The 27,691-nt window shown below is 36.5% G+C and overlaps 1 protein-coding gene across 2 annotated transcripts; it reads left to right on the forward strand.

Moving 5' to 3' along the window:
* The first annotated feature begins 830 nt into the window (after window positions 1–830).
* On the forward strand, window positions 831–27,171 carry ktub (Tub domain-containing protein ktub). 2 transcript variants are annotated; one of them, XM_089644760.1, is made up of 8 exons: window positions 831–1,013; window positions 1,202–1,328; window positions 3,266–3,355; window positions 19,448–19,680; window positions 20,088–20,274; window positions 22,151–22,353; window positions 23,417–23,637; window positions 26,541–27,171. In XM_089644760.1, the coding sequence occupies exons 1-8, from the start codon at window positions 972–974 to the stop codon at window positions 26,722–26,724; spliced, it is 1,287 nt and encodes a 428-aa protein (XP_089500886.1). In that variant the 5' UTR covers window positions 831–971; the 3' UTR covers window positions 26,725–27,171. The 2 variants fall into 2 exon arrangements, with proteins under 2 accessions (XP_089500886.1, XP_089500887.1); XM_089644761.1 differs by having other exon boundaries at window positions 1,202–1,304.
* Window positions 27,172–27,691: the final 520 nt, after the last annotated feature.

The raw sequence follows: 27,691 nt of genomic DNA on the forward strand, positions 1-27,691 counted from the left end.
AAGAATACGAAAATGAGCCTTTGAAAACATCTGTATTATTATAGATTTTTGCGTTCTATATTATTTTGGAGTGTACAATTTTAAAATACTCATAGTCTTATTTTATTTATAATTTTCGTGATTTGGGTGAATAAATGATTAGAATAACCATAATAACGTCAATTCCTTTGACCTTTTTAAAAAATATTTTGCAAAATTAATAAAAACAATATACCTTGATTGAATATAGTATTTTACACCGGTACCCTGAATATGTGCTGCATCTATTGGACAATTACAACATAATACATCAATACAGGTAACTAATCTTTGTAATCAAAAACACTCCCCATAAAACCCTCTGACAGGATTAATTTGTGAGTTTTATGTTGTTTGAGAAGTTAAAAACTCAGAAAGAGAGTAGAAATATACAGTAGATTGCAAAGCGGTTTTTAATTGACGTGAGTTATATATTATTGGATGTACAAATTTATTCAGGAGGTGATTCTATGTTGAAAGTAGAAGTAAAAAATACATAGAACTTTTCGAAAATCTATTGTTTTTTTCATGCAAACAATTCAACTTTTTAGCTGAAAACTAACCGTTGGAATTTCTAAATAACTTATTTATCTTTTTTACTTGTAGATTCGTAGAATCACCTGCCGAAGTTTAGTTTTTTCTCCAAATTTTAATTTTATAATACTCCCTTTACACAAGAAAAACCATTGAATAAAAGGTTCTAAAAGCTATTATTGAAAGACAACTTTTTAAAATTTTGTGTGAATTCTAGCCACCCGTGTACTACCTTAGCAACGGTAGCGCTCAAAATATTCAGCTTTATTTTGAGGCAATCGGAGGGAGCAACGGAAAATATTAAATAAGTGACTTTACGGCCAAATCATTAAAATGAGAATTCATTGGGTGTTTTAAATATATTTATACTAGTGAAAGTAGACGGAAGACTGCGCTGTCACCGATCATTTTTAATTATAATGACATCCCTTAATTTGCGAGATCAAACATTGGAGCAGCAAGTTAGTATCAATCAATTATTCAAACACAGAAATTATTACAATTCGAATCGATTTCAGTGACATTGTTAATATTTCATCGTAACCTATTTAAGGCGATGGCGTGTACATTCAAAGAATAAAGATAATTCGTTTCATTCATTATTTATCCTAAATACCGACGCTAGTTTCAAGGGTTGTTTTTTCCACAGAGGCAACTGATGGAGCAGAAAATGAGACAGAAAAGGCAAAATGTGGGAATGGTTCAAGCAAATGATATTCGAATATCCTCTGCCAAACACAGACCTGCATCAGGTACAAGAAGTAGAGAGTTACATGGTAAATTACATTATTATTTTGTTTGTTTTGTGTTTTGCATTGTAATGTTGACATCATTCAGGAAAAAAATAAACATGAAGTGATTCTCCAAACATAAATAATACATACTGAAGCCTAATAGTTTAATAATAAATATAACTGTCATTAAAACATAATGAGTCATATTTACAACCTTGATCTGCGGTTCAAAGGACCTTGTGATAAGATGTTTATATTATTTAAATGCTATGGTTTCTTAAATATTACCACAACAGAGCCGGCCCTTTGGCCCCCACTGCCAAAACTGGTAGACGCCTAGGTGATCACTGTAATCAATAATATTTGTATTTTTTGTAGCGCCATTTTTATGAAAAATAATTGCATGGGTGATGTAGGTGTTAAGTTCATAATTTATATTAATCAATCAGCACCTTGGCAATTGGAGCGGACTGATCAAATTGCGCCTGTCTAACCAGATAATAAAACTTGGCTTTTGATCAAATAACACCTATTTTCAATATAAAAATCATGACTAATATATTGCATACAATTTAAATTGCAGTTTACAAGAATTTGCATAATATAATATAGAAAAACAATATTTATCCCCCCGTAACTAGATTGAATCTGATTTGATCTGGTTTTCTTTCATAAATATTCATGTAATTAGAATCTACAGTAATCATACGTATATACCTAGGGTCTTACTACTAAACATATTTTTTTAATTTTACACAGTTAAACAGTAGGATAAATGTAAATAGTTGATTATCAGTTGTGTAAAACTTAAAACACGTTTATTTGTAATGGACTGGTATATTAGATCTAGTCAATTTAAAAAAGTTAGATACTTAGAAAAATATTGCGACCATTACCTATTTGTTTTATAGTTTTTCCTGGTTTTATTTTCCTTTTATGGTTTTATCAGTTTGTTAAAAATAATTTTACAGTTTGATTTAGATTTATTTATAAGTGACGATAAGCTGGAAAAATATGCATTATTACTAATTGTTGTAAAATAAAAAAAATTGATTAATTTAGTGTCAATAATTTTCCGTTTTTTTCAATTGGAAAACTGTTTATCTACTAAATTCATCTGTTTTAAAGGTTCTTTTTATTTTATTTAAACATACATTTATGTATGATTTACATACTGCAGATCGCACACAGTGGTTGAAGATGTGTCCCTGGTTTAAAAAATAGTTCAATCATTACACACTAGTGGTCAAAGTATAACCCTGGCTTCAGCATTAAAACACAACATGAAATGGCCAGAACTTTCATCTACCCCATCTCATTTCTCCACTCCGCATACCCCAAATTGAAGATGAAATAGTCCCACTCTCATTTGGGACTCTTGTGCGGTGTTAAGATTACTTAAAAAATGTATTATAGCGACTATTTAAACACTCTACTATACAAAATATGATAGTGAATATATTTATTTATTTATTTTTTCATGTTCTCCATAAAACGGTTATACACCAATATATCATGGAGAAGATTACAAATTAAAAAGTTTACAGAGGCAGTTTTACTATTTTGTGACATGTGTTAAAAGATAGTTACTGAATTGTCTGTAGGTGACATTGAAAATGTCAATTGCTAATGCAGAATCGTTAAGCAGTTGAGTCGCTCTGTTTATTGGCGCGTTCTGATAGGCAGAAGTCCTCGCTTTCGGAGCATATAGGAGTGCATGGGATCTCTCTCGAGTATAATTGTTAGGGACATAAAAGTTAACCTCTTTCAACATAGGCGGATTGTGTATTGTACCAGAGATTAACTTAAAAAGTGTTTGCCTAAAAATATTTTTCTGCGGGCTTCTAATGTATTGAAATCGAGCATTTATGTGTATAGTAAATTGTATTTCTTAGTCCTCATCACTAAGGTGACTGTGCTGGCTGTGGTGACTTGTAAAACATGTCATAAAACTGTTATTTTTTTATTTTTTACTAAAGGTTACGATGGGCCGATGCAGTTTATGATGTCACCAGTAAATCCTGACCAGGTTATACCTTTACAAACAAACAGAATATCAACTTATGATGGTGAGTTACTTATTATAATGTAATACAGGGTGGCGCAGATGGATCGGGTGGTTTTAAAATACCTGTCAAACTGTCAATTTTAAAGGTATTGGATTGAAATAAAGTGCAAAACGTGTAGTTACAATGGAAATTTATTAAAAAAAATGTAAACTTAGATTTTAAAATTACATCCATCAAATGCCCTCCTTCTCGAGCGACGCATTCTTGGAGTCGGTCCTTGACGTTCCGCATTGCCCGCTCAAGCACATCACCAGGAATTAATGTGATTTCGTTGTGAATTGCTGCCTTCAACTCCTGGAGTTGAAGGCAGCAATTGAAGCAAATTGAAGCAAGAGGCAGGAAATGAAGGCAGCAATTCACAACGAAATCACATTAATTCCTGGTGATGTGCTTGAGCGGGCAATGCGGAACGTTAAGGACCGACTTCAAGAATGCGTCGCTTGAGAAGGAGGGCATTTGATGGATGCAATTTTTAAAAATTACCTTTACTATTTTTTTTTAATAAATTTCCATTGTAACTACACGTTTTGCATTTTATTTCAATCCAATACCTTTAAAATTGACAGTTTGACAAGTATTTTAAAACCACCCGATCCATCTGCGCCACCCTGTATTTAATAATATATACATTCTTGTTCCTGTCAACTTGCCCACTTGCCTGAGACTTATTCCTATTATCTTCATATGAGTGTAGTCGAAAAGCAATAATTCTGTTAAGGACTGACGCCGCCCCCTCTATCTTTACCCGCCGCACGTCGATCTGGATGTCTTCAAATATATAATTTATTTAATCATTTAAGTAAATATTAACGACTCTACCAAAAAAGTGACACATAAAAAACAGAAAAAGATTCAGTCACATCTAGGAATTGAATCCAGGATCTCTTCCTTGTCAGGGAAAAGCTCTGACCACTCAGCTAATTCGACCATATCAACTTTATCATACTTCGACTGAGAACTACCTACATTATCATAATTTTTTTAATGTATGATTTCAAATCATACATTTTAAATCTTCATTTAAATTTTAAATCATCATTTCAATCATTAGATTTTGAAATCATACATTAAAAAAATTATGATAATGTAGGTAGTTCTCAGTCGAAGTATGATAAAGTTGATATGGTCGAATTAGCTGAGTGGTCAGCGCATTTCCCTGACAAGGAAGAGGTCCTGGGTCCTGGGGATTTCAAGATTCAACCTGAACTAAATGCAATCTAGATAGTGTCTTGGATAAATAAAGCCATTTTTACTTTAATGTGCGACATCTATTGACTTTTCTACAAGTTTAGGATGAATATTTTTTTTTAGTGGAATAACTTAAAGAATCAAAATTTCAAATTGTAATATTGAATCATTCATTAAATTGATGGAATTTAATCATTTTCATAGTTTAAATATACATCAAGTTTTTACTTTTCAAAGCCCTCCAAAACAATCTGGCAAAAAACTGGCGAGTTACGCATGACATCACACGTACCTCGGTTTCGTAGGTTAACAGTAAGGCCTTTCACAAATGGGCTGGTATGAAATCAACAAATCCCAAAATAAATAATTAGAAAGAATTAAAAAACATTATTACTTTTGAAATACTTTGCGGTGACCCGTGTTTGAATCCACGCTGCGGACCGACCGGTGAGGTGGTCTAGGACTAATCGCAATGCATTTAAATCTCTTTTATTTAATATCGATTTATTATATATTTTGACTGTCCAACTAGGAAGGATTCCCGTTTCTAAGACTAGCTAAAATAAGTATGTTAAAACGAAGATACATAAAAAGATACATAAAAAAGATACATAGAGGCGTTCGTGATTTATTTGCCTATATCATATAGATGTCACCTGTGACAGGTAAAAACATGCTTTTTTCTTTAAAACAGCATCATCTTTTGGACACAAAAGCAACACGCGCTATGTATCTCTATCTGCACAGAGAGACTGAGCCACAGCAACGAGTGACGGGGTACAGCTAGAATTTAATAAAATTTATATACTCCGAATCAGCCTTTCTCGGTTTATTTCTGTATTAATTATTGGCTCGCCAACAGAATACATCGCACAATTATAAATATATATTTTATATTGAAAAGAAGATAATACTAACAAAGCTGTATGAAACACGGAACAGAACAAGACACAGAAAATAAAAATAAAACAGTCACAACTAGGAATCGAACCAAAGATCTCTTATCTTACCGGGACAGCGTTTTAACTACTCGACCATCGGAACCTAATTATTAAACAAGTTAGTTATATACAGGATTTTCCAATAAGAGGTGTTATTTTGATATTCAATCGTAAAAGATCAATGGTTTCGTTGCTTGTGTGGCACGTAGCGCCGTCTTGTTGAAAGTAAACGTTGTCCTGATCAATACCATCCAATTCCGGCCATAAAAAATCATTGATCATCTCTCGATAGCGCAATCCATTCACCGTAAGTGTTGCTCCAGCCTCATTTTCGAAAAAGTAAGGTCCAATGACTCCGCCGGACCATAAACCGCACCAAACAGTCACACGTTGAGGATAGAGAGGCTTTTCTTGGGTTTTCCGAGCCCCAGATGCGACAATTTTGCTTGTTGACGAAGCCACTGAGGTTGAAATGGGCCTCATCACTCAAGATGATTTGCATTTGATTCACTCAAGTGAATTTTAATAATTTCAATGCGCTGTTGAAGCGTATATCGTTCCATTTTTATTAATGGCGTAGTTTCTACTTGTCAAATGTCAAAAAATGACATCTTCAAAAGTAACATCTACCGAAATAGCGGGCTATTCAAAATAACACCTCTTATTGGAAAACCCTGTATTCATTAGCCTATAACCAGCCAAACAATGGCTACCAATATTTAGGTCTCATCACTTGATTTAGCCTAAATTTAGGTAGAATGTTTTTGCTGGACTTCCTTATAGGGAATGCCGTAGTCCCACTGTCTCTGGACAGTTGGGAGCACTTGGGACCCTTGTGTGGTATTTTCATTAAGGCGATGCCATACGTAGCAATGCAAAATCATGTGTTTTTGGTTTGAAAATTTGCTCGCCTAGAAATGTTTCAGATGCTTTAATTAAATACTGCGAGTAGAATACATCTTGGCCTTTGAAATAATCGAGTATTTTTTAGATAAGTCTTTTTATAAGCCCAGAAAAAAATAATGTAAAGGCCTTTATGGAAACTGCTTTAAAGTTCAAAATCTCCTACTTACGAACCCATTTTCGGTTATGATTTTATTGTATAATGTGAAAAATTAAGTTATTTATAAAATGATCGAAAAAAAAAAAATATTTATGCCTGAACATCCACAAAATAAAATAAAAGGCACTTTTTGGCCATGTTTTTTCTTTCATAAATCAAAACAGGCGGATGGTGTTAAGCGGGAATTTAAACCTTATCGCCATCTACGTAAGGGTTGTTGTTATAAAAACCTTAAAAAAGATCCCTAAATATTACTTTTGTATTGAAATAAATTATCAACTACTTTCAGTAGCTAACAATATTATAACATACGAGATAGTCTGTAAGATAATATACCATTAATAATTATAAGATAGCACTAATACCAGCTGTTGGTGTATTACCCACTCAACGAGTTAACGCCTAACCCTATACGGCAATTAGCGCCTAATTACCGTATTGGCGATTATCTCTGTGGCTGTTTAGTCGAACGATTGCCTGGCACTTGAATTCTCCCGACCCGGTAACCCTCGCCACTTGATAAGGGAATTAATGATCTAAATCTAAACAAACACATCGGTAATTACTGGAGAGATTGTGATAGCAGCTAGCTACCTTTTTCTTTTTTTATGAAAGTAGAGTAAGGTTAAAAGTATGTATTTTTTTGATACTGCGCTAGAGTCTACTGCCTGGAAACAGTGGATCTATGGCAACCCCAATTGGTGTTGTATTGTGAGGTTTATTTATTTATTTAATATCTACGGTAGAAATGTACCATAAACCATAATTTCATGCCACAATTCGTCACTCTCGATGCAAACAGGCGTATCTCATATTTGAAATTTTTTTATGAGAGCGAAAAAACTGCCAGATTCTTTACAGTTTACTAAATGTTTTTGCTAATGGGGTAAAATAAAATGCGTAGTTAACCTTTCCCTTACTGTGCTAAAAAAATCCACGCGTTCCGGTGCTGTGTAGTCAATACACATCTCTAAATAATATCGGAATAATAATAATATTTAATATCGGAAAAATATGAATATTCATAGCTAATCGATTATGTTTATTATATTTTATAACGTGATAATTGTAATTTAATTGCTGAAAACATGAAAAAACCATTGGCTGCTAAAGATGCTAAAGAAACGTGCGAGGGGTCCACATCTAACGACGGTTCGCGGGCGACTGGCTAGCGGCTGGCGGCTGGCACAAACACAGCTGTGCATTCGTAGGTATCGATGATCTAAATCAAAATACAACTGCAGACGTTTGGACGTCTCATGTTCCCGCATAGCGAATTAAAGCGGGACATCAATAGCGTGTCATTTCCTCGCACACTCTTCGCGTATTGGTATCACACGGTTGATTGTATTGGTGTATTTGTTCCTGATTTTTAACAAAAATCTCTGATTTTTAATTGAATTTGAAAACTATGTAAAATATTATTTTTTAATTCATTGCATAAATGTATAACGGAGGAATACTTGAAATCTGAACCCAGAATTTATTATATTTATAGAGTTATTAAAGTTATTAGAAACAATGTGTAGTAAATACACACCACAGATAAGGAAAGGTCAAACCCCATTGGCGAAACATTTAATGAATCTGGCCAAAAAAAACCTTTTTTTTGATCTCCTAAAAGTTTTTCAAATATGAGATGCCCCAGTTCGCGTAGTGAGCTGAGTTAAATACAAGTATAAGAAAATTTAAAAAATTACACTTAAGTGTGGCATTAGATCGTAGAGGTTGCAGGAAGTGGGGAGTGGAAGGTGACGGGGTAGAGGAAGTTTGGGAGGTGACTAGCTACTCAGATTTGGTCACCAAACATGGCTGAAATCATTATAAGCAATATTTCTTTTCCGAATGTTGGTCTTTCACCAGGATGTTACTGAGACTTTAAACCACTCTGGAACGCGCCACAAAAATGCTATATATTATTACTAGAGATGGCAAAATTTCGTTTAACTAAAAACGCGAAAAAATATTTAATGTTCGAAAATAGGGTATTCACAAGTTTTCTTTGCTTTTCAAGGCATTTGAAAGTGTTTCCAGTGATTTCTATTTTGCGAATTAACGCGAAAAACGTGATTTTGGCCGTATTTCAGCTTAATTATTCTATTTAGCGAAATAGGCGCGAATTTCCCGAAAATACCGGGTATTAAAATAAAATGTGAGAATTTCATAAAATCGATATTTATCAGCGGAAATAAGTGATTAAAAATCATCTCTACCTTCAGCTCGCTCTGTGAAGGTTAACCCATTGGCCTCCGAATTGTTTTGTACAGAAGTTTGAAATCTGCAGTGGTGTACTAAATCTTACATAACTTTTAAACTAAACATGCAAACGAAACAATTTTTTTAAATTTAATCGTTCATTGAATTAAGGTATGCAAAAAATATATGCAGTTTTTAAAAAAATAATAATAATATGACTAAACGAGGATATAAAAATATTTTTTTTATAAAAACCATTTTTTTTCTTCTTTTTTTATAATTGGATTAAGAAAAGTTTTACATTAATCATACTTATGACCAAAATATATTTTATTTCAATTTGGGCTGATGTTAGCCGCCCACCACGCATTTTACGAACAAGCTTGTCAATTCCCGAACCACACGCTATTTTAAAAAAAATTCAATGACGCTGAAATATAACAATATTTCAATCGTAAATATCAGGAAAAAACTGTACCAACGGAGTCCTGCCAATTACTACGAAATGAATGCTTAATTATCTACAGAGCGATTGGCATTTAAAATTTTAAACACAGATGTCAATAATGTATCCCTTCTTCGTTTTTAAGCCGACTACACCAGACCCGCCGGGACGGCGTCGTTTGAGGCCAATGGGTTAAACATATATTTCACCAAAAATACTTAAAATATACGCTAAAAACATTCAGGAAATACATTTTTTTCTATTTTGCTACAAAATGCTAAATTATGCCTCAAAATGCCATAAAACGCTAAATTTCCAATTGTTAATGCTAAAAAATCTGAAAATTAATGCTAAATTTTGTCATCTCTAATTATTACATATGTATTTTATATGAGAAATTACACATGTACAAATATTTTATTCATTTACGGAACCTCTGAAATTATTCTGCCACATTCCGTCATCATTATTCAACGATTTTCGATATAATAAGGAAACTAATTATTGTTCTGAGTTAAAAACATTTTTCGTTATAACCTCGTTTTGAATTGGTTCAGTTGTCCAAAAGGTTGGCACAATCCTTGCCATTTATCACTATAATATATCAATAAAGTTTTCACATGACCCTCATATAAGAAACCGGTCAATTAGCGCCCTCGACCGAAACTACACTTAGCAAATATGTAGAAGTCACCGAATCGATTAACCGACAGAAGTGTCTGTGTGCCCTAAGTAAGGTCAGTTTACCCTTACTTCGGGTAAAATTGAGGAAAACATTTTCAAATACTCTTGAAAAGATGATCAATTACATTGTCCATTCTGGGACCCAGGATTCGAATGGTCTTATGAAAATTAGCGACGTTTATTTCTTTCAAATCGAGTGGAAGAAACTTTCAGTATCGACCTGGTGTGAGGCCACCATTCAGAATTAAAACTTTACTTTACTTGAAACGTGGCTTTAGCCATGTTTGGTGACAAAATATGAATAGCCTAGATGGGAATCTTGTGCGATATTCACATTAATGGAAGATGCTCTGAGGAACTAGCGTCATTGATCCCTTCGGCACCGGTGCGTGGTCGGGATACACGCCAAACGCGCGCCCAACATTTGTACACGGTTGACATTTGTCACATGAGAACGGGTCGCTTCTACGATTCGTTCTTAAGTTCAACAGCTCGGCTGTGGAACGAACTGCCGGCCTCTGTGTTTCCTCCCTCCTACAACATGGGACTCTTCAAGACCCATGTTCACTCCTTCCTCTCCACAAAAAGACCCTCCACACAGCATCCCCAAAGATGACATAGGCCCTGAGGGAAATTATTTTCTTCGGGGCCTCCTGTGTGGAGTCAATAAAAAAATAAAAATAAATTTAAAAAATTGGTACATTTCATACTGGGGAATTTCTTTTCAGTGGCAGAAGTCATGACTTGTCATTTAATTTTTAATTTATCCACCAAATATTTTAATTTTATCCTAACCTAGTATGGATGTTCCTTCAAATTCCGTCAGTCTTTATCCATTTGTAATTACCGAGGTCCTACTTGCTTCAAACATAAAATTATTGAATAGTTTCAAAGGTGAATTTAATTAAAAATACATTATGTAAATCTCGGACGAAATGTGAACATTATGGAAAGTGTAGTTTTTTGGTCTTTGGTCTAGTTTTAGACGAAAAATGTAGGAATCGGGTCCTAAGTAGGTTGTACATCATGTGTTATATAATTTCAGTGAGTAAATTCCTTGGCTCCAGTGCTAGAGGTTGCGGGTTCGAAACTAGCATTTATATGATTTTTTTCACTTGAAATACACCTGCACTTCATTCCAGAGTGAACATTCAGTATTGCCCTGGTGAGCCCCTCAGTATTTAAAATGACTGCAACTTAGTTTAGTGTCTAGATCTGATTATCCAGGTGACTTCGAATCTTTCACTTCCTCTTTTCCTTTACACCGGCCCGTCTCACTGGCCCTTCTCATTGACCTGATAAAACCAAGGATTTCAATGACCTGTTTTATACATTAATTATGAAAGCGGTCCCTATTCACAATTATTAGAGGCATATTGGGGCGTTGATTGGAGGTACATCGCAATGAGATGTTGTAGTTGGCGGTGGTGTCATGGTTGATATAGATCTTGGTATCACCAAGATCCTTATCAGCGATCAGAATTAATAAATGTATAATGATGTAACACACTTATTATTATTGGTACATACTGTCAATATTTTAAATCTGACCCACTGACTTGCTTTCTAGCAAAGTGGGGCAATCAATACACAGATGTCACTGTTTTGTTAATATTTTATTATTAATCGGACATACTGTAGACCTAAGACCAATATTAGTCAATTATCACAAATAAGCTTTCTTTATAATTGTGATGAGATTTGACTTTCTCCACAAATGCTCTCTACTGTGTTAGATTATAAAGTGTAGCATGTTGGAAGCAAGTTGTTAGGTTATTTTTTTTTTTTTTTTTTTTTTTTTTTTATTTATTTGCAAAAACAGTACAAAAACCAATACATTGCAAAAGCGGTAAACAAATTATTGAAGAAAATTTTATACATAAGTATACAGTTAAAACATATGCAAAAGCGGTAAACAAAATATGGAAAAAAAATTATACATAAGTATACAGTTAAAACAAATACACTATTTCGCGCTTAAAGTCGTTGTAGGACATATGGAAAATATCCAAGTTAGCTGGAAGGGAGTTAATTAACCTAGTGAGTCTTCCCAGGGGCATCACCATTGGTAAGTTAGTTCTGGACCTGGGAAGAATTAAAAGCCTGTGTTGGCGGCCTCTCGTGAAATTATCCGGGACATAAAGTCCTATTTTTGACAGAATGTCTGGAATTGATACTAAACCATTCAGAAGCTTGTAAGCCATCATCAATAATGCGACGTCCCGTCTGGAACTAAGGCTGCAGATATTCAGCATTCCCGAGATAAATGCTGTTGGAAACAGCCATGGGTAAAAACCAAACTCTCTCATATAGAGGTATCGTAAAAATTTCTTTTGAATTTTCTCGACCATTAGTACATAGACAGTGTCCTCTGGCCCCCATACCTGAGATCCACTCTCGAGAATGCTACGCACTAAGCTAAAGTAAAGCAGCCTAATGACTGCAAGGTTTGTCAGTTCCTTTGAATTGTGTATGACAAAACCTAACATTCTTGTAGCTGATTTACAGATCTTTTCAATGTGAGCGTGAAATGTTAAGCGAGCGTCATACACAATTCCTAAGTCCTTATAAGTCACCGTATGCTTTAGTGATGTATCTTTCATTTTGTAATTAAAATATACGATCTTTTGTGACCTCGTAAAACACATAACTGAGCATTTTTGGAAGTTGAAACCGAGTTTGCTGTCAATACTCCAGTCAATAATTGCATTTATATCTTCCTGGAGCTTTTTACAGTCTTCTAATGATCTTATTCTTAAGAACAGTTTAATATCATCTGCAAAAAGTAAAAAACGGACGAATTTGATTTTTCCCCGAATATTATTTATAAAAATTAGAAACAATAAGGGTCCTAAATTGGAACCCTGCGGCACACCAGAGTTTGTAGGATACGCGTTAGAGTTAAAACCACCATAGGAAACGAATTGTTCCCTTTCTTTTAAATAGTTAGCAAAGAGTTTAATTAAGTTTTCGGAAAAACCAATTTCTTCAAGCCTATTCAATTCAATTCAATTCAATTCAATTAGTTTATTCCTTTAAAAACATTACAAAATTACATTTTATTTCGTTTTTAAGTACATTTGTAAAATGGTATTACATAATAAGTAAACGGTGTATAAACTATACCAGCATCAATAGAGCTTGCCTTTTAAAGGCAGCTTCACCGATGCTAAATATGTCGATATCCGAATTAATTCTGTTCAACAGCAAGACTGCTCTCCCCACCGGCATGACCATTGGCAAGTTGGTCCTGCAGGCCGGGAGATAAAACAGTCTATGCTGTCGGTGACGGAGATAACCATCAGGAACATAGAGACTAATACTCTCCATGATAGTCGGATTTACTAACCATCCACGAATCAGTTTGAAGAAGTGTGATACAATATGCACATCTCTTCTGACCCGTAGATGGTTCATACCGAGCATGCCCAAGAGAAAGTCAGTAGGATAGAGCCACGGGTAGTAGCCATACTCCCTCAGGTAGAGGAATCTCAGAAATTTCTTCTGCACTCTCTCCAACATAAGGGAATACTTCACCTGATGTGGGCTCCAAACCACCGACCCACTCTCAAGCCTACTCCTAACCAACGCAATGTATAGCACTTGGAGAACCCGGGTGTCTCTAAAATTCATCGCAGTGCGTAGGACGAAGCCCAGCATTTTCAGTGAAGCACTACACGTCATTTCGATATGAGTATGAAATGTCAGCCTACTATCAAACATGATGCCAAGATCTTTCATAGTGGAGACACGTTTTAAACTTCGGGCATTCATGGTATACCGGTAAAACCAAGTATGACGTGCCCTTGTGAAAGAAAGAATGAAACATTTAGAAACATTGAATTCGATCCGATTCCGTTTACTCCAGTCAACAATTCTATTAATGTCCGATTGGAGTCGAATGCAGTCTTCTAAAGTTTTAATTTCCAAGAATAGTTTTAGGTCATCAGCAAAAAGAAGTGACCTGGAATGCAGAATATTTTCTGTAATATCGTTAATAAAAATTAGAAAGAGGAGCGGTCCTAAATTAGAGCCCTGTGGAACGCCTGAGAGTACAAGGAATAATTTTGACATGAATATTCCATGAGATACAAATTGCTTTCTTCCTGTAAAATAGCTTGCAAAGAATATGAGAAACCGTAAAGAAAAACCTATAGTTGACAATTTATTCAATAATATGTCATGGTTTACGGTATCAAATGCCTTCGAGAAATCATTATATGAGCAATCTACTTGGTAGCCCTTATCTAAAGATTTGGAAACATAATCTGTGAGTACCAGTAGGTTAGTATCTGTTGATCGACCTTTTATAAACCCATGCTGTTCCGATATTAAGAAAGGCTCTACTTGAAACAGCACATGTTTATGAATTATCGATTCGAATAACTTAGCCGGGGCGGAAAGTATTGCCACTGGCCTGAAATTTTCGACAGATGTCTTTGATCCACTTTTGAAAATGGGACAAATTTTTGAGACTTTCCAGGAATCAGGAAATACACCAGTATCTAAAGATAGGTTGAATATAAAACTTAGTGGCATTTTTAAAAATTCAACACATCCTTTTAAAAAAAATACTGGAAGAAAGTCTGGCCCAAGTGAATGTGTATGCTTCATGTTATTAATTGAAGATTTAACATCTGATTCGTCTATATGACTTATATCAATGTTTTGGGCTCCCTTCACATTCATCTTGGAAGCAGAAATGGGATTTAGTAATGGAGGCTCGTTACTGTACACTGATTGGAAATGAGTTGCAAATGCATTGGCTACATCCGCTCCTCTAACTTCCCGATCACCATGCATCATGATGTCTGTTATACCACCATCTTTGCGCAGTGATTTTACGTAGTCCCAAAATGCCTTGGGATCATGCTTGATATCACTCTCTATTGAGTCGACATACGTTCGGAATGCTATATGAACATTTCTTCTAACAACTGCTCTGAGGTTACTGAACATTTCATACTCATTTTGGTCACCAGTAGCTTTCCATTTTTTATGGTGAGCATGTTTTATCTCAATGCTCCTGATGGTATCTCTAGTGAACCACTTCGGATATCTACGTCCACCTCTGTTGGGAGGTTTCCTAGGGAAGCAAGCGTCAAATACATTATAAATACATGAATAAAAATGGTGTAGCGCCTCATTAACGGTATCGAATTTAGAAAGTTCATGCCAATCCAATTGGCTCATCATCTGATAAAGTTTGACAAAATCACCCCTACCAAAAATCCATCCCCGCAAAGTGCCGTCTGTAGTTTTAGGTAATTTGGTAGTCTTCGGAGGCTTTTTACAAGAATACCGGAACTCTAATGCGGGGTGATATTTGTCCTCATATACGAGGGGAGAATCGCTATGTATGACATTTAATTCAATGTTACACAAAACTAGATCCAACATCCTCAACTCAGAATTGGGAATACCATTATTCTGGGTGAGCCCAAACACTTCGCATAAAAAATTGAGGTCATTTTCAACATCCTTGCCGCTACGCGCTGAATGGATGTTGAAATCTCCCAAAACAATAATATTCCTTCCTCCGAGAAGATCCACGTTTTCGTGAAACTTATCGAAGAATAGTTGATATGTTTCCAGAGTTGATACCGGTGGAAAATATATTACACATATAAAAGTAACAGACAAATCGATTGTAATTTTTATCCACAAGTCTTCGATAAGAGCACTAAGTGATCAACCTTATCGAAAGCTTTCGCAAAGTCATGGTATGACGTGTCAACTTGCTCATTATTATCGAGCGCTCTCGCCACGTAATCAGTATATGCCATCAAGTTTGTAGTGGTTGAACGGCCACGTCGAAATCCGTGTTGTTGTTCGATCAAGAATGGTTCAACCTTGGCATATACATATTTATGAATAATTATTTCGAATAACTTGGCAGGTGCGGAAAGAATTGCTATAGGACGGTAATTGGTTGCCTGACACTTGTCACCATCTTTATGTAGAGGGGTAACTTTTGACAGCTTCCACAGTTTAGGAAAAATTCCGTTTTTAATCGTAAGATTAAATATATGTAGAAGTGGATTAGACAGTGGTTCAGAACAACCCTTAATGACGAAGGGTGGAATGAAATCAGGGCCAAATGATGTTTTTGGTTTCAATTTTCTTATTGCTAAACTGAAATCCATGTTATTAACGTTTTCTATAGATATGTTTTGAGCTTTTGTCAATCCAATCTGTCCTGGTACGTAAGAATCAAAATCAGCTTTTTCTGGATTATAGACAGATTGGAAATATTTTGCGAAAGCTTCCGGTACGTCAGTTCCTTTGTAAGTACAATCATTCAGAATAATATGATTTAAGAGGCCTCTGTCATTTTTTTTGTCAGAAACATATTTCCAAAATGACTTTGGATCGTGTTTAACATTATTCTCTACCTCCACAATATATTTTTTGTGTGCTATTGAAATGCTATGTTTAATTTTTGTACGATAGGATTTGAATAACTCGTGTTCACTATCCAAACCTGATCGTTTCCACCGTCGATGGTATACAAGCTTCGTCTTTATGTCCCCGATAATCTCACGCGAAAACCATCTAGAATAGTTTTCATTTCGCGGCGCTTTTTTTCTTAGAAAACATTTGTCAAAATACGCGTATAGGGTATCGTAGAAGTACTTAACTGCTTCGTCAACATCGGAGATCTCCAAGATAGCCAGCCAATTGTGGTCACGCAATTGGCTGTACAGCTTCTCAAAGTCTCCTTTGCGGAAATTCCAACCACGAAAGTTATTTTCTGAATGTAAACAACGACTTTTCAACGGTCTGTCATGATCAAGACTAATTTCTGACACAAGTGTCGGGTGATAATTATCTTCTTGAACAAGACAGAAATCGGATTTTTTTGTAAACATACTAAAGTTACTTAATACTAGATCCAAAGTACGATTACATGAGTTAAGTACTGTATTAAACTGCTTCAATTGAAAAAGTTCCATAACATATAAAAGCTCAGTGTTCACTGCACGTGGATTTTGTGAAGAATTAATGTTAAAATCACCAATCACTAAGATTTTTTTATCAACAAGGTAAGTTAAGTTACTAATTAAAGTTTCGAAAAAAGTCGTGTAAATATGCGTTTTTGAACTAGGTGGGATATAAACAGAACAAATAAATAAACATAAGCCTTGAATTGTGACTTTGACCCATAAATTTTCGTCTCCCGTTTCCAGATGGGAAAGTCGTTCGGCTCGCATGTTTTCTTCGTTTAGTAAAGCGAGCAGTAGTCCACCACCTCGTGTTTGTTGAGTGCTTCTGTCTTTTCGGAAAACTGTGTATCTGCTGTCGAAAATTTGCGCGTTAAATATCGAATCGTTTAGCCAAGACTCCGTAATCACGATGAATTTATGTTCTTGGTTAAGAACATTTTCTAGAAATTGATTCATCTTAGACCTGAGTCCTCGCACGTTCTGGTATAGTAGCAGTCATTTTGATTCGGTCGGCTTTTTCGCGTTTTCTTGACCTGAAATGCGTTTATTATAATATCTAAAATGACAGACAACCACTCCTCGGGGCCATAGTTCTTCTTTTAGTAGTAAATCTATGTTCTGCTCGTCGACTCCTATTTTAAAGGATGAGTATTCTTTAGAAAACGCCATAAACTTTTCAGCATTACAGCTGAGAGCTGTATTCGTTTTGACATGGGAAATGACTTCCTCCGTCGTCGTGTCGGGATCTAAGCGTGAAACGATAATAAATTTTTGTTTGGGTATTACTTTAATCTTACTCGAGTCATTGGTTCCTACGACTAAAATTTTGTTTTTATTGCGTAAGGCGGCACTGTATGATAACAATGGGCAGGAGGGCGGCTCGGTGCGGGGGGTTTGCTTGACGTTAACGCCGCTGCTCTCAGCCGGTGTAACCGACTCGGAGGCGGGGGCGGGCGCAGGGGAAACGGTAACTGGTTCACTGCTGTTTGCCAAACGAGGCTGGCTGACTGCAGGTGTGAGAGAGATGGTATCAATATTCTCACCTGAGTTTGAATTTTGGTTGATTTTTGTTTTCGATCGCGTTGTAATCACCTTGTCATTCGCACTGTAGGTACTCCGAAAGACTTCAATACTCGTAACGAGCCGCGAAATGATATTATTTTGAGTGATTATTTCATTCGATAATTGCCGAATTATTCGCTCCTGTTCGAGATTTTTAGTTTTCATTGACGATAGTTGCGTGTAGCAATCATCCAGTACTGCGATGCTTTGCTTATTAGACATATTTATTATTATTATTCGTTAACAAAATACGCGCGACGAAACTGTGTGCGTCTTAACTCGTGTAACTCAAAGTTATAAAGTTGGGGATAAAAGAATGTGCCCGCTGGTGTCGAACCAGGGGTACCAGGGCACCAGGGTAGCTCAGTAATCGGAGGCGGTGAGATTCTTTTGTCTACAAGGCGTGGGGAACTCCTTCGTTCTCTTCGAACTCTCTCCACGGTCAGTACAGAGAAGGTTATTTTAATATCACAAGCCAGTATGTGGTGAACAAAATGTTTATTACAGTAGTATTACACGGGGGTACATCCTAACTATAAAAACACTATCGATCTCTCTCTTGTTCTCTCAACAGGGTGAATGGTACTACTGAATTTACTAAGTGAACACAAAATAAAGGGGGTTTAGGTTGAAGATAGCTTACGGGTACGCCAGATCATGATGCAGGATGTCGCACTTGCTGTTCAAGGCGGGAGCTGAGTCGGTACACACGCGGATTTAGTAGTAAGTTAACTCCGAGAAGCCGATTATAGCGGTCATGGTTCATGATCAAAGATACTGGCAGTATTATCGTTTCAAAACAATAGATTCTAATTACGACGCGGCTTGAACGCGTTGTTTTGCGATCTCGGGGAAGACCGCGTGCGCGCTAGGCCGGGGCCTGATTTCAACTGGCCAGCGCTCGGCCGTGTGTCGGCGTATATACTTTGAGCGGGGATTTTGGGAAGCTTCTACTGTTTAGGATAGTTTTAATTGTATTGCGTTTTAGGCTAGAAACAACTGACTGCAGTCCTTTGCCATTCACCTTTAGTCCTGCTCCAATCCTCTTCCATGCAGTGTATCCACCTCTTCCTAGTTCTGCTGTGGATTAGGTGAAATGGGTCTCTCCAAGACTGTTGTAAGAGGAAACAGAGGTAAATGGTTCCACAGCTGAGCTGTTGAACTCAAGAACGAGTCGTAAAGACGACCCATTCTCAAGCGACAAATGTCAACCGTGTACAAATGTTGGGCGTGTTTCTTGACTATGCACAGGTGCTGAAGCGATCAATGACGCTAGTTCCTCGGAGTTCTCCATTTAAATTTCGGTAGAACAAGCAAAGCATTCCTATCTTATGCTCTAAATGTTGCAATCCATTTGTTAAGATAGGCGAATCTATCAAACGGACTGCCCGTTTCTGCACAGAGTCGTGCAAGTGTTTTTTCATGTTTTTTAGTGCTTCTGGTCAGAGATGGCTGCAGAATTTGACAGTGGAGCGCATATGCGATTTGTACAGGGTCAACTGTTGTGTACTATTACTCTCTATTACCGTTCTACCATAAATGATTAATTATTTTATTTGTGTCCAGACCTAGGCAACCAAATAGAAGTGATGAGTGTGGAGGAGCGCCTGGGGCGCATGGGTCTTGGGGCCGGGGGCCATTCGCCGGCCTTGCACGAGGAACAGGAAGACGAGGAGAGCCGGCCTGTAGCGCAGGGGGGTGGGGGCGTGCTGCAGAGCGTCAGTGCCGAGGAGGTGCACAGCGCCCCCGTGGCCCCCAACCCGCCCGGCAGGGCCTTCCAGCACTCTAACACTGTGGAGGTGAGGCTAATGTTGTTGTTTAGTTACAATCTGAATACCGCCGCGCAACTCTATTTTGGCACAAATTCGTTGCTTCATTCACATTCATACATCGTCTTGTATATACTTTTCTGGTATTCTGAATTTTGACATGACCTGACTCATTTATTTGATTCACTTGATCATACCATGTTTCCACAGGGCGTCCCCGACTTCTATCTATTCTCATTGGTGAAAAGAATGTGTAACTCTGTCTAGAATCACAACTGCTCGAAACCACCAGGACTATGTCATCCCCGATTGTTATATTTGTTTATATGTTGTGAGGCTGAAGGGAATGGGGAGGGGAAGTACCTGCACATTCAAATCTGGGCACTAAACACTGCTAAAGTCATTTCCAACAATATTTCCATTCTTAATTATCCCAGGGTCCCACGGAGACAGAGGGGGTGGTGGAAGGTACGGTGGAGCGATTCGTGATGATGCCCGCCCTCCAGGGTGCCCTCTACAAGTGCCGCATTACCCGAGACAGGAAGGGCATGGACCGCGGCATGTACCCCACATACTTCCTGCACCTCGAGAGGGACTACGCCAAGAAAGTTTTCTTGCTGGCTGGTAATTACATACATTCAATTGTTTCAATTAATTTGTATCTAATAACACTGTCTGACAGGAGAAAAATGTCAGACCTGGTTGTGTTTACAGAGTCATTAACAACTTAATTGACAGCCCTGCCATCGTTGCCACATATTCAGTTTAACCTTATTTCATGCTTTAAAAGCTGTGTGGCTCACTAAGTATATTCTGTTCTTAAAATCCATGTAAAAGCCCGACTGGCCGTAAAACCAAATAAAATAAAATTGTTGCATCCCAGCGTGGGATTTGCCCTCCTCCATTCGCTGAGGTCCCTCGCTATTAGCCTTCAGTCCTCAGTCCTTCCTGTCCTGCTTCAGCTCTCTTCCACGCAATCTATCCACCTCTTCCTTGGAGTCGCTTCCACTAGGACACCTACTTGGTCATGATTTTTGGTGTCTTGTCATCTTGCATTCTTGACTAGCTCTGTGGGGCTGTGATTTATTGCAGACCAGATTCCTAAATAAAATTTCTGTCAAATCGGTGAAAAAACTTGATTTCTTAAGTACGAAAGATACTTAAAAAGCTCTTGTTTTTACTTAATAAATTTTATACACACGGAGAAATTTTACTTCTGATGATGATTTTTTTGGTACTTTTGCGATGTAGATCGTTGTTTCAAACACATAATATATGAATTGATTTTGTGTCAAAATATGAATTCTTTGAATAAAGCAATAACACATGTCACTTGTCAAAGATAATAATCAACATCCAAAATTTAACAAAATAAATGACAAATGACTCACTTGAATTGAAATAATTTTGTTTGTGATTGTTCACCACTGAACAGGTAAAATCTAGAAATGTATGCTCTACTGATTTAAAAGATTACTAATGTCGTCAATTTACATAAGGGCACCATTACCAAGAAACAAATATCCAAAATAGAACCATAAGGAATATATATACACTGGAGTGGTGTGGTTTAATCAACTAACGACAGAGATAAGGTTAGAACCGGACTATAATAAATTAAAATATAAAATAAACTTCACTACCTTAAATAATTTAGCGAATTAGAATGACGATGTCATCTCACTATATTACTTTATATATATATATATAAAAAAAAAATCTCTTCACTTTATACGTTTTTTTTCTTCTATTTACATAAATATGTATGTTAAGTTTTTTATTTTTTTCCCTTTATACACGAGTTTTTGACTCTTGTAAAGGAAAACATGTTAACTTTTATTTGAAATATTTTTTTTTTTTTTTTTTTATAGTGAATACCTCACAAGAGTCCCAACTGCTCCCGTCTGGAGCCAGTGAGACTATGGCATCCCCAATTGGGGGATGTTGTGAGGCTGAAGGTAAGTGGGGAAGGGAAAGAGGAAGGTGGGGAAGTACCTGGCTATTCAGATCTAGTCACTAAACACGGCTAAAGCCATTTGGAGCAACGTTTCAATTCTGAATGGTGGTCTTACACCAGGGCGATACTGGTAGTATCTTCCACTCTGGAACGTGCCGCAAATATACTGTATATTATATTTTAATTAATTAATTGTGAAATAACACAAATTTATCAAATAAAATTTATTTGCGCACGCCGGGTTCGAACCCGCGACCTTCGGAATGGCAGTCCAATGCGTTACCACTGGACTATGCCGGCCGTCATGTTCTTACTGTGTAAATTTAAATAACTAATAAAAAAATAAATATAAATACATATCATCTACCATGGGATACACATTTCAAATATATATACGTACAGACGATTCTGCCAAAATATAACATCACAACTGCCATTCTACAAATAATTTAACACTCCTCACACACCAACTTTAAAAAAAATTATGCTGGTGTACGTTTTAGTTGCACACCACCAATAACTATGATGATTTTGTTTTTCCAGGCAGGAAAAGAAAGAAATCCGCTACTTCCAACTACCTGATGTCTACCGACCCCACCGACCTGACGCGCAACGCCGAGAGCTACACCGGCAAGTTGCGCTCCAACCTGCTGGGCACTGCCTTCACGGTCTACGACAACGGGAAGGCCTTTCGCAAGGGCGGGGACCACGTCAACTGCCGCCAGGAGTTGGCTGCCGTCGTCTATGTCAGTAAATACATCAATTCTGGGGCTCTCTACTCTCTACAGTCCACCACAGTGTAAAGACACTAACATTCCGGACATCTGTGATACTTGACCTGTCCAGATTTGTTAGCATTTAACTGACATTTCGGACACCTGTGATGCTTGACCTGTCCAGATTAGTTAGCATTTAACCAATATTTTAGACACCTGTAATACTTGGACCTGTCCAAATTTGTTAGCATTTAACTGACATTTCGGACACCTATGATACTTGACCTGTCCAGATTTGTTAGCATTTAACTGACATTTCGGACACCTTTGGTACGTGACCTGTCCAGATTAGTTAGCATTTAACCAATATTTCAGACACCTGTGATACTCGGACCTGTCCATATTTGTTAGCATTTAACTGACATTTTGGATACCTGTGATACTTAACCTCTCCAGATTTGTTAACATTTTACCAATGTTTCGGGCACCTGTGATACTTGACCTGTCCAGATTTGTTAGCATTTAACTGACATTTCGGACACCTTTGATACGTGACCTGTCCAGATTAGTTAGCATTTAACCAATATTTCAGACACCTGTGATACTTGGACCTGTCCATATTTGTTAGCAGAGTGAAAACAAACACGTTAGAAATGTTTTAAATGAGCATACTTACAAAAGTGACATAATCCCAAAAACTGAGAATTTATTATGCGTTTGAAACGCTGTAAAGATAAACCGATAGAAGTGTGTTGTGTTTGTGTGCCTGAAGTAAGGTCAACAATTATTTTATCTTACTTCTAGTGAAATCGATCAAACATTTTCAAATACCAAAATTCTTTCTTTTACAGATACATTTTCATTGACCTAACTGGGGCTTAGGCGTCAATAGATCTTAAGTAAATTAACTACATCACTTTGTTTTCAATTCGGTTTAGATCACACTTCTAGGTAATTATCTGTTCTGTAGTTGGTTGATTTTATCTATCCACTTTTGCTTATAAAATGTAGGAATTGAAATCCCTTACAATAGCTGCTAACCCCATTTGGTATTTTTGTGGGTTTTTCTAATGCATGTGTATAATTATTCCAGGACACCAACGTGTTGGGCTTCAAGGGGCCCCGCAAGATGACGGTGCTGCTGCCGGGCATGACCCTGGAGCGGCAGCGGGTAACCATCAGCCCCAGTGACGACTCGGAGTCGCTCCTCGAGCGCTGGAAGACCAAGAACACGGACGACCTCATCGAGCTGCACAACAAGACGCCCGTGTGGAACGACGATACGCAGTCCTATGTACTCAACTTCCACGGAAGGTAACCTCAAACCCTTTGTACTTTATTTATTTTAAAAGAATTACAAATATTCCCAAGGTTATTCATTATAGAATCCCTCCAGCGTCCAGATTCCAGCATCGAAGAACACCGGAGAAAGTTATCGGCTCCATCAATCTCGATTAATGCTACATACCATTATCCTCTTTTTTTGTTATATATGTATTTTTTCTTTTTGTTTTGCTTGTGCTTTCTCACCTTTATGTATAAACTTAACCACTCAGAACATTAGAACGTCAAAAGACGTAAATATGATAATAGAGGGCAAGACATTAGAACGTCTTTTCACGTAAACGCGCGAGATTTTACAAAAATTGATTTATTTCCATCACTAGTATACGGATTGCCATGATTTAAAAAACAGAGTATCGATAATGAATAACGCTACACGTCTGTATTCAAGAATATCTATGGAACGTAGAGGTGCATTATCTAAGCCGATTGAAACTGTCAAGATGTTCGTTAATAATTTATTGCGTTTCTAAATAATTTATTAAAAATATTTTAGTTTGCACGGTTAATATTTTGAGGTGACTAATAGTTTTTAAATATATTTCTTCAATATATAAAGTGTTATTCCTTTATGCTACTCAGAAAAAAGTACATTTTTCAAGGCTTTGAAATAATGGTAAGCGATTTTTACATATTTTTGACATTTTCATAAAATGTATATTTAGATATGCAAATATTTACGTATAACAACACAATGCGATAGTGGATTTCATAATCTTTCCAAAACATTTTTTAGAATGAGGCTACGTTTCCCAAAACGTGAGTTATGAAGATTTTAGTAAAACTCGTAAATAACACAAAAATTATCACGTTCTGAAGTTCTCAAAGGGACACATAATAAATAAAATTCTATGTCTGAGAGGTTAATGGGGATGTGTGGGATCGCACTAACCTCCCCACATTCCGGAATAAAATAAATAAATTTAACTATTCGTAATCATTTGATATCGTCCTACCATGCACCATCATTATAAAACATTCCTCCATTCCTTGCATTTCTTTCTCGGTCTTCGGCGATCTGCGAAACCGCACGTCTGTACTTGTATTGTATTTAGCTCGGGGACAATCCACTAAATCCCGCCCATCACAAATATTCATTGGATAACCAACACCTCTGCCGTAGATCACCCCAAGTGGTTCGCAACATTTGGTGTGATAGCAGAGGTGACCAGGTTCATGTGGTGAGGATTGTCTAGGTCTTGGCGGCGGAGGCATCTGTCCACCCACTGTGCGGCGGGCTGGATTTGGAGAGACTGGTTGAGGGAGATCTTTTTTCTCCTGCTCTCCAGCAGAACTCTCTCAACCCATCGCCTTGCAGTGGGAGGGATTAATTCAAACGCCCATCACTCCTGGACACACTGACCTCTAGATTCCCACCACCCCTCATACCCTTTTCCTTGCCAGAACTTCCTTTCCCTAAAAAACCCTCCACACAGCATTCCGAAAGATGAAAAACACTCTGAGGGGAATTATTTTCCTTTGTGGAGCTAATGTAAAAAAAAATCTGCACAATTATCAATAGGGAATTCTCTTCACACCAAAAAATCACTTATTATAAATTATTCATATGTAGAAACACTTCAGACACAAGAATACATAGTTTTTATAATTTTCAAAAATCATTTATTAAAGTTATAATGACTTTAAAAACAGGCGCGAACGAAATATTTCAATGCAGCTAAGAACGCCCGGTGATTGATCAAGCGTTCAAGGGCGAACGATGACGTCACTGTTGACCGGCCTGAGTAGATCCTGCAAACCGATGGCGGCGGCAAAGGTGTGACGTAGCACTTGTGACGTAGCGGTCAAGATGGCGCATGACCGTTTTCAGAGCCGAAATAGCACGCAATTTTTAAAACAACTACAAAAAAATGAAAATGCATTTAAAAAAAAAGAAAGAAAAGAGGCACATAATAAAATAATTATCTTTATTGAAATAAATTATTTACAAAATGCACGAGAATTCCCTATTATCTGTATAATACAAGTGAATATTAAAAAAATAAATAAAGATATGCTATGGATGGAGGCCGCTGAAGTAGCGCTGAACAGGGACGCCTGGATGCACGTTGTTGATGCGATAGATCCCCGATTCGTATAGGACAAAATGTCTCAGACATGTCATTTCTAAATAAGACAACACAAGACCTGAGGAAAGTTATTTTCCTCAGGGTTGTATAGCTGTGTGGGGCAAAAAGTTAAAGAATGTTACATAATTTCCGGCGAGAAACGCGTGCATTTAAATTAAGTTTGATGATAATCTTGTTGCCTATATTATATAGATGTTATTTTTATTATACTATATATTATAAACATTTAAATTTATCTTGTGTTCAAGAAATTTTTAATATTTCCTTGTAGTGAGATTTCAGTACAGAACTACTAATTACTCTCTTAATTGCTCAATAATTAGTATGAAACAGAATCCTATTTATGTAAATCTACACATATAGATAATCCAGAAGTTTCAATTGTTCCTATTATATCCTTACCTATAGCATAATGTTATTCTATTTTCCTTATAATTAGTGTAACTCGTTCACCAAGCACAAGAACCAGTTTCTTCTTTGGGAGATCGCGATTATAAATATGTTTTGTAACCATATGTACCAATATAACATCACTGTACCCACTTATATATATTAAATAAATTTAAAAAAAAACTCAAAAAAAAAGACCGGTCCCCATCGTTGAAGAATTGCTCTTCAATATTCGATTTTTATGTAACTTACCAGTTGCATACCACAGGCGTATGAAATACAAGTTTTAAATGTATGGTTGGCGTACATCTAAACATCAGGAATCAGGCCAAAGACAATAATTAAAAAAAACTGCCAAAGATGTATGTATTAAAAAAACATTTCTATTTTCAGGGTGACGCAAGCTAGTGTTAAGAACTTCCAAATTGTGCACGACTCTGATTCAGACTATGTGGTAATGCAGTTTGGCAGAATATCAGAAGACGTGTTCACAATGGACTACCGATATCCCCTGTGTGCTCTGCAAGCATTCGCCATTGCGCTGAGTAGCTTCGACGGCAAGTTGGCCTGCGAATAATCTCCTACCACAAATCATAAGAGATGGCCAAGAATAAATTGTAGCGAGTGGCGAGTATCAAACAAACTATGGCGACGGACGAGGAATTAATTTAATGAAAGTTGAGAACAAATATTAGCGAGGCTTTATGATAATAAGTGAAGACGTGAATGGTGGAAATTCAATCAATTTTTTGTTTGTTTTCGAGTTTGTTTTGATGCCCGTACATAATAACTAGGGTTATAACGATATTTGTTTTTCGGTATCGTTACAACCTGAATAATAATTATTCATAATGTTATTGGAATTAATTGAACATTGAATGTTTTTTTAGAATATGGATGGTGAATCTGTCAGTATTATGTCAATGACTTTGTCATTTACTTAAATATCTGTGATTTATGTATTCCAAAACAATCTACATTCCGTTTATTATTATATTATGTAGTTCATTTTTTAACCCTTTAGACCAGTTGACTAAAAAAAGTGGTTTCTCTTTTCCTTTATGAAACAGAAACACCAACACAACAAATTTACATATTGTGGCGTTGCCATGTATCTTAAAGTGTTCTGCTAAATCAATTATTGTCTTTTACAGACAGTGGTCTAAAAATACAGAAATATAATCGACTTAACCCCTCAGGCCTCTGGCATGATGACCCTATGTTTTAAGGACACTGTCAGAAGGTCGGAGAATTGAATTTGTGTGTATTTTCAGATTGCACTAAAATCCAAATAAATGAAAAACTGTTTTTGAAAGATGGTTGAAATACGTTTTAAAATTTTATTATTAGAAATAAACATATAATTTTTGAAATATTTAATGCAAACATAAAAAGTTTCAAAATTGACTCACCTTACTCAATTAACTTACTGAATTATAATTAATGATAGTGAAAAAAAACACTCATTTTTTAGTGATTTGTTTTTGGGGTATTATGCCGTGTTGCACTCGCTCAGACAGCATTGCAGTGTACATCATCAGGGC

This window comes from Hesperophylax consimilis, chromosome 21 (genome assembly GCF_061612785.1).
Source record: "Hesperophylax consimilis isolate HC1 chromosome 21, BYU_Hcon_1.0, whole genome shotgun sequence".
NCBI lineage: Eukaryota > Metazoa > Arthropoda > Insecta > Trichoptera > Limnephilidae > Hesperophylax > Hesperophylax consimilis.